Source organism: Caloenas nicobarica, chromosome 18 (genome assembly GCF_036013445.1).
Source record: "Caloenas nicobarica isolate bCalNic1 chromosome 18, bCalNic1.hap1, whole genome shotgun sequence".
Classification (NCBI taxonomy): Eukaryota; Metazoa; Chordata; class Aves; order Columbiformes; family Columbidae; genus Caloenas; species Caloenas nicobarica.
The window spans coordinates 3159796-3168503 of record NC_088262.1 but is presented as its reverse complement, the minus strand read 5'-3'; the positions used below and the strand labels follow the sequence as shown (position 1 = coordinate 3168503).

The 8708-nt window shown below is 50.7% G+C and overlaps 1 protein-coding gene across 1 annotated transcript; it reads right to left on the bottom strand.

Annotated features, from left to right (window-relative positions):
- Positions 1–533: 533 nt before the first annotated feature.
- CACNG5 (calcium voltage-gated channel auxiliary subunit gamma 5) lies at positions 534–3929 on the bottom strand. Its single transcript, XM_065648040.1, has 5 exons — positions 3722–3929; positions 2895–2981; positions 1984–2124; positions 1206–1351; positions 534–791 (listed from the first exon to the last, which is right to left on the bottom strand). The coding sequence occupies exons 1-5, from the start codon at positions 3927–3929 to the stop codon at positions 534–536; spliced, it is 840 nt and encodes a 279-aa protein (XP_065504112.1).
- Between the last annotated feature and the right edge of the window lie 4779 nt (positions 3930–8708).

The window sequence follows — 8708 nt, the reverse complement described above, 5'->3', positions numbered from 1 at the left end:
ATTGAATCACGACAAGGTTTATATTTTTCTGACGATGGCTATTTCTTGGAAATTTACACAAATCTTTTATGCCTGCTGGTGCTTAGGCCAGTAAATCTATAATTAAATGATACAGCCAAATGCACAAACTTTCACAGCCTAACTAAACCAAAAAATACTTTTTTTTTTTTTTTCTTAGTTCTACTCTATTTTTTTCTGCTCTCAAGTCCAGCCCTGGATTTATCCCCCAGGCAGAACTCCTGTTTGCTCTGTGGGATGAGCTGAAAGAAGAGGACTTTGGAGAGATTTTTAGATATGCAGGGAAGAATACAAAAAAAAAAAAAAAAAAAGGAAGGAAGGAAAATATCCCAATTCTCTAGGTTATATTACTGGTTATATACCCAATGTCTCTGGTTATACTTATGCTCCTATAAATAGAGAATTGCCCTGGAAGAGTGGCCTAAAAAACCCAAACCAAAACAAAAACCAAACAAAAAAACGGAGTCGGGACATGGCGACTGTCGGCGCTGGGGTGGGAGTGGGGGCGGTGGGGCTCAGCATGGGGACGAGGACATCTGGTCGTAGTCGGGGCACTTGAGCAGAGCCGGGTAGTTACTGTTCATCTGCAGGGACGCCTCGCTGGAGATGTCCGAGGGGCTGCGGCCCCTGGCCCAGGCGTCCGGGTGCAGGAACTGCCCCGAGTAGTCGGAGCAGTTGCTCAGGCGGGGCCGGTAGAAGCCGGGGTGAGGTCGGTAGATGTCCTCGGCCGTGTATCGCTTCATGAACAGGTAGACGGACATCACCCCGGCGCTCTGCAGGGGAGAGAGACACGGCCTGACGCTCAGCTTGCTAATGGCTGCCTTCTGCACCACCAACAGAACAGAACAGAAATATAAATGGGGTTTTTTTGGCTGTGCTGATGGTGCGCAAGGGCTCCTGAGGATGGTCACTTCACTGTCCTGTGTCGTGGGTTCTGCAATAAGTAACATGGCACAACCCCATCTCCTCCTCTGCATCCGTGCTTGGCATCCAATCGGGATCAAACACTCCATCAGTGCTCCAGGCTTGGGGTCTGTCCCCACTGTATATGTCTCCCACCATATGATGTATCTGCTCTCATAGCCTACCCCTAAATCCCATCTGAGTCCTCTTTCTGCTCACAGCCCCAGCGCCACCCCCCTGAGAACGGGATGCACTCGTGACAGGGGTGGGACAGCCCCAGGTACCTCTGTGAGAAGGAACGAGATGGCAGAGAAGGCGAACGACCATCCATATTTGTAGTTGAAGAATGTTTCTGAGTCCTTGGTTCTGTTCAGCATCTCGTCATTAATGCTGGATATGTAAAGAACCAGCCCCACCACGAGAGACAGACCTGGGGAGGAACAGAGGAGAAAGACGGTGGGAAACGCTTTAGGGATGAGGCCGCTGAAGAAGCACCTTCCTTTAAGGTATGACTTTGGGTGAAAGTGTAAAACTGTGGAAGTGTGCTTGAAATAACTGGGGAAAGAGGCTGATTTCCCGCTGAGCTAACCCAGGGCATTCCTCACATTTCAGTCAGTTACCTGCTCAAGCAAGTCCATGTGCACCGGGTAGGAGCTGGCTTCAAAGCCCAGCTGTCACAGCTATTTGTTGAACACTGGCACAACACCGGGAATAAAACACTCACTTGTCTCACGTAGAGACATCTCAGCCGAGCGATTTCAAGTTTCAGGTCTCTCCTGCGAACAACGCGCCATGAGAGGTGTCCTCTCCCCCAGCACCCCAGCAGCTGCTCCTGCAGGGTGGCGGGTGCTTTCCCCTGCACCTCCTCACCTCTCACACGCACGAGCCTTACACCGGGCGATTGTCCACCCTGCAAAGCCCGGGCAGGCTGCGGGACATCCCGCAGGGGACGGCTCCAACGAGCAGCAACCACAGCGTGCTAGGAGAGCACCAGCAGCTACAAAAGCCGATGTGCTCCATGCTCAAGGATTTTCAGGAAAAAAGCTGGTTAGCAAAACTCACCCGACAGGATGAAGAATATCCCCGAGACGAAGGCGAGGATGGTCCTGTGAGGCCGAATGTGGCCGATGTTGCTCAGGATGAAGCCGATGAACATGAAGAAGAGGCTGACCAGAGGGAAGGGGGTGGCAGAGCGGATCATCTCTGGGGGGAGAGGAGCAGAGGGAAGCGAGAGCAGGTCAGTCCTCCCCACACAGCACGAGAAATGGGCTCGGGTGGGTGGGCTGGCTGCAGCCCTGCTGCTCTCTGGGCACCTCATGTCCTTCCTCGCTCTCGGTTAACGTGGGTGTCCCTGCGCTGCTCCCCAGCCCCTGGCAGGGGTTCCCCTCTTTGCTGATGCGCTGAGTAAAGAGGAGGCTCTGTCTGGCTGTGAAAATGCCTGCTAACGTTCGCATTTCTGAGAGTTTCCATGGGAAGTGCTACATAGGAAAAAACACTATCGGAACCTGCATTTTTCTCTAGGTTCACTGTAAAAACTGTTTGCTGAACATTTCTGTTTATTAAATCAGAAATGACTGCAGAATTAATTGTGAAAGCTGTGACACTCCATCCTTAATTAGTCCTGCTATGTAATGTGTAAAATTGACTGCTACAGAATAAATACAGCTGCAAATTACAGAGAGGAGACTATACAGCCAAACACTTCTATAAGCATCAGTGCTGAATAGCCAGTGACGGGAAACTGTACAGCTTAGATCCTCTGCCAGCATCCTGCCGTTAGAAAGGGCTGTCCCCAAAAGCTTAGGAGCATGTCAGGTAAATCACGCAGTGGAAAAAGTAGCAGCATCCTTGCGCGGTAGCACTATCAGGGAACCAGGAGCTTCTTCAGCAAGATCCCTAGTGACCCTTTGGTGCTTTGCAGGACACAAAGAGTAAGACTTACACAAAGAGTAAGACTCCACCAAACCACTTACTTAAGACGTTGACTGTGGACTCAGATGTCAGCTGGATGTTCATGGGCATGACGTATTCAATGGTGAAGCACCGGCCTCGCTCTTCACCTGCAGCGAACAGAGACGGAGTCACACCTGCAGTGTGCTTGTCTGTTTATTTTTGGTGCGGGAGAGAGTGCCTTTAAAATGAATTTCAGTGCATGCATAAAAACAATCTTGCTTTTTAGTGCTGCTTCCATCTTGGGTGTCAGTGTTTGGGGCTGAAGAAAGACATCTCTTAACTACCATCTCTCTTGTGCAAACGGACTTACTTGTATACAAAAACCTGAAGCCAGAGGGTTTAAGGTCACCCTGGGGTGGTATCAGAGCTCCTTACTCCCTCGACTTTTTCCAAGCAGCAGTTGAAACTTTGTGACATTTCAAATCGGTCACTTTGAGATTCCTATTCCCTTGGGTTTTATTCAACTCTGTCCTTGCAGCCAAGTTGCTCCGTCAAACTTGGCGCGGACGGAGGGGACGGCCCAGCTGGCCTGAATCTAAATGTCGCAGGGACAAAATGGAAAGTTTTGAGCTGCTGCCCAAGGCGCTGTGGCCGCAGTGCTGGGACGGAGCGGGACGGGGGGCAGCGGGGTCTGGCACCCGAAGCCTGTGTGCAAAGGCACATTTATCCATCTGATTGTTAAATCTGGGCATGGGGTGGTGGAAGGACTCAGGTTGCGCCTAAGTTCAGAAGCAGAGATGGGCACAGCCTCTAAAAACCCTATTTTCCCCAGCCGTTTCCCATGGTCTGATGCTGACATGCCGCAAACATCACCTTACAGGGGGTGTTTTTGGGGGGCAGACCATACCTGCCAGAAAGCAGACCCTCCAGAGCCCCGAGTGCAGCGACAGTTTGATTTCCACCGACTGGTTTTGGGGCTGGACGATGCCTTCCTCCAGGTAGAGCCAGTAGTCGGTGCTGACGGAGATGCCCAGGAGGCCGAGGCCGCAGACGGCGAACACGCTGCTGAGCAGGGTCAGCGCCCTCCTGCCGCAGGCGCTCATCCCCGAAAGCATGGGGAGCCGAGGCAGGGATGGGGACGGCTGCGGGGAGAGGGGACACGGCCATCAGCACACAGCCCTCTGCTGCTTTTTGGGGGAACGGATGTGCCAAAGCGCTGCCCTCTGCCCTCAGTTGCTTATTTAGGTCGAGCTGAAACAAGCCATTAAAGCAATCACAGCGGGACCTGACAGATGGAGAGTTTGATCCAAATCCCGCCCGACTGCTGCCCCACGCCAGCCCAGGGCTCAGGGATGTGCCGAACGCCGGGTGCTGGGGCGGGAGCAGCTCATCGGCTCCCTGTTCGTTTGCTGCAGGTGAATTCCTGCTGCTCCAGCCAAACCCAGCGCTCGGCTCGCCAAGGGTGTAGCCAAAATGCAGCATCTGCCATCCTCAGAGCCTTATCTATGGGCGGCAGCGCAAGCTGCATCTCCTCGGCACAGGAGCCTGTTGAGGATCACGGGCACCGCGTTAATGGATCAGCTAAAATACTTCTAGCTGCCAGAACAAAACCTGTTCCTGAGCAGCTCCAGTCACCACCCCGCTCCCCCCAGCATTACCGTTTCTCCTCTTCCAGGGTAGATTTACCCGCTGTGGGATCAAGATCCCGGTTTTGCAAAAACCATCCTAAATTTACGCATGCTAAATGACATCACCAAAAGCCTCCAAGCAGAGCAGCGTGATGCCATATGTTGCTTTTTTTTTTTTTTTGCTTTTGATTATGGTTGCTGGATCAGATCCGTCAGTGCCGGTGTCGGCTGAACGCAGAGACTGAGCTGGTGCTTCAGGGGGAGGCAGGGAATGGGGCCCGAGGGCTACAGTCAGGCCCTGGGCAAACATGATAGGAGACAAAAAAACTTCCCTCATCCCCTGTGTCACTTATGGATGGTTTTTTTTTTTTAATTTTATTTTTGCTAATTTGTGGAATTGAGCAGTTCTCACGGCACCCTACAGACTGATAAAATGTCTTGATGCAACAGAGAAAAAATGCAATTAGTATAAGGGAAGGGGGAAAAGCTACAGAAATGAAAGATTAGAGGAATAAGAGCAAGAAGGAAAAGATATGTGCGAGAAAGAGTCTTCTGGGGAGTGGGAACGAGGCAGATAGTGCTATTGACTGCTTTTACATAGGCAGTACGAATCACAGATAAGTGCCGTGTCATGTATATTTTCCAAGGCACATTTTGCTGTTGTTCAGCACTGCAAACAACAGGGGAAAAGAAACATATATAAATCCAGCTAGACAACAAAAGCTACCGAATTTAACACAGTAGCAGCAGGACGCATCTTACTTGGGCTCCCTTTAAGATTGCACGAGGCTCGTTCTCTCCTGGGAAGGAGCGCAGGGTCTTCCTAAACTCACATTTCCTTTGAAACATCTGTTCCCAAAATAATGACGGACAAACAGTAGAGCTGGGGCGGCCAGGTCGTACAGCTCACGACCCGGTGCAGGAGCAGCTCCGCCGTGCCCGTACTTGCAGCCGGCGTTTGCCATCGTGACACGCGCTGCTGAACAGTCTTTGGATGAGAGGTCTGGTTGCTGTTATCACCGCGGCAAAGGTGGTGGGATTTAGTGATTGAATCAGGAGACGCGGCTCCTGTCTGGGCCAGGAGATGATGACTTGCTGTTCCAACACGGCCGGCTGGGCGAGCAGACTGGAGGAAGGCTTTATTTCTCGCACCTCTGATGTAAATATGTTAATATATTAATACTTACTTGCTCACGGTGACTCTCAGAGATGCCAAAAGCCCTCACAGCTTGCACTTTTACACTCAAAAGTCTCCAAAGATAATGTTACTCTGTAGTTTCCTCATGATTAATACAAGCAGACGATGCTGATAGTTATTTCTTACTGGTGAAGGAAACTTGTAGTTACTGTGGGGGCCAAATAACTGCATTTACTGAACAGATGCGACACCCAAGGCCTGTCTGCACCTCTGGGCAGCAGTTAGAGAGAAAAGCAGGAAATGCTGCTGGAAGTTGCAAATTCTTGAGCAAAAGAGGGAAAGAGAGAGACTTTTATTATTGCATCCTACCCTGAGTCCAAAGCGGACAAGTACATCTCGGTAGAAAGCAGATGTACTTGCACCCTCAAGCACTGCAACAGCTCTGACAGTTCCCTCCCATGTGAAATTAAGGATTTGGCTCTTCCTACGTTCACACTGAGCCATTCCCCAGAAGGTACTGACCTACGGGAAGAGGAGTGCTGTCACTTACAGGCAGCCCCGGCGAATGCTCCAGCTCATGCTACTGCAAGCTGTCCACCTTTGGCTTTGCTAACGAGCCTCATGTCTGATATTCTCATTTAATATTTCCCCCAGCTCAAGAAAAGCAGGACATGCTCCCAGGAGGGACCCCTCCCTGCTGGGAGCTCGAGGAGCGAGATGTGCAAAGGAGATGCCCAGACTGGGTTTTTTTTAAATTCCTGAGGAATGAGGAGGCAGCAGCTAAAGAACTGGTACCGTGAGGTGGAGAAGCGTGTCCTGGCAAGTAGCCCTGCACCTCGATAGCCTGAGGACAACCCTACTGCCAAGGGCAAAAGCTGTAGATGTCAGGACACCACTTTGCTTCTTCACTGGATGGGAATATGCCATTTCCTAGGGAATATGCCTTATCCCAGCTCTTTAGAGATCCCGTTTGATCCAGCAATATGACCAGACCAAGCACAGATCCTCTGGCTCACCTGTTCTTCTCCATGACTCACTCAGAGCCAGATTTTCTAGCTGCTGCCTCAAAATGAACAGTGTTTACTACAGGGTGTCTCATCTCTCTTTGGGATTTTGGTGCCAAAATGGTAAAAGGAGCTGGATTCTATTCTTAGCTGGTGTATCATCCACAAACATCCTCCCTGCACATTTCTTTTGTTAATAAGGAGCTGAAAATCAAAGTAGGGAGTCTGTGACTTGTTGTCCATCAACGCCAGGCACTGGAAAATATACCCATTTGTCGTAATTTGTATTGGTCATTGGGGTGACGCTGGCAGCAGGGAGTCACGCCTCTCAATTGCCTCATTTCTTTTCACTCTCACTCTTCAATTTCCATGTAATCACGGATGCATTAGAGACTGATCCCTCTTAGTGCCTTGCTGGCACAGAAACTCGAGCCCGATGCGGTGGGGGACGGGAGGGAGCCGAGGAGCTGCTCAAATAGAACTTCCCCCGTGTCCAGCGCCTGGAGAATTCCTGGGCTCCTGAGAGAAAGATTTTTTCAAGGACACAAACAGGAGCTGGCTTGATTTTCAGCAAGGGTTTAGCCCCCAGTGACCTTTACTGATTGTGTTATGTTTCCTACAGCTGAAAAGGTGATACTGTTTGGTTTCCAACAGTAGCTGTATTTTAAATTAAATGACTATAGCCCCAAAGATTTCCAAGAAACAGGGCCTTAGAACTGTTCCTGCGCCTCCAATCACACTGTGTCTTCTGGTAGTAGTCCAGGGAATAATAAAGGCAGTCTGCAATGTAATCTGCAGTCCTCATAATGAATTTCTTTTTGTCTTGGAGCCACAGCTTCTGATGGGAGCTGCACATGGCCCTCAGCGGGACTGACCCCTTCAGAAAATGAAATTAGTATTGGCATTGTTCCTAACACGGTTCACCCACATGTGGGCATGCTCCATGGTCACATAAAGAAAATATTATCCCGGTCCTGATTTCCAAGCCCACCCCTCCGTGACCTAATGCCGAGAACAAGCTGCCACTCTGGGCTACGTGGATGAGCTGTGAAAAATAAATATATTGCTGGTCAGCTGCCTGGGCAGGATGGGTCGTACCAATAAATCACTGCTCTGAGTTCAACGGAAAACGATGCTCCCTCCTGCCCTGCATAAAGGTAGAAAGAGCAGGGCCAAGCCAGGCCAAGGAGGCAGCTATTGATTTTTATGTGGCTAGAGCATCATTTCCAATTTCCTGCCATTTGTAAGGAGGGGAAGCACAGCCAAGGTTGTTGAAGCAGACGGGAGGGAAGGTTTTGTTTGCGGAGGGGTGCTGGGATCCAGGACCAGCCTGGCGACCTGCCGCTGTGGTTGGGAGAGCCTGGTCCTGCTGCAAGCCCAGGGCAAGGGAAATCAGACCCAGGGCAGCGGGAGAGGCCAAGCAGAACATAAAGGAGGAGGAACAAAGCCTGGTGGAAGGGGAGTAGGAAACCCACTGAGCGAGCGACCGATGTACAAAGAACATCAGGGACCCGGGTAAAAGCTGCAAATGCAGGAGAGCGTGAGCTGTGGTGGAGCTGAGCTGAAAGGAGCAGCTCCCACTAAGCTGCGACCAGAAAATTGGGCTGGCTAAAAATAAAGGGCCCTCAAGCAGCACAATCGCTTCCTCAGGACACAATGCAGGCCGCAAACGTGGGCAAAAATAAATCGGTCAAGGAGAGTGGCTCTTTCTGAACTAAACTTTTCAAAGCTGGGCAGGCAGGACCATGCCAGGGGGCTGGCGGGGGCCACCACCACATCATCACCCTCCCCCAGACAGCGCCACCTCACCCTGGCTCCATCGTGGGCAATTCCAGAAAAGCTTAATTTGGTCATTCATAATTAATTAATTAATCACCGCAATGGAATAGAAAGGTGGTGACAGAAGGGCAGAGCAGTTCCCACTGAGCTTATGGAGCACCCTAAATAAAGCTTATGGAGCACCAATCTTGCATTTGCACCCTAAAACAGCACATTTGAGACGCAGCTTGTGTCCCACTGACTCGAGCTGATTCTCAACTGGTTTGTGGAGAAGGTTTTGCCGGCATGAGGAGCATGTGGTGAGCTGACTTTAGCTCAGCTGGGTGCGTGCAGCTCAGCAAAGGA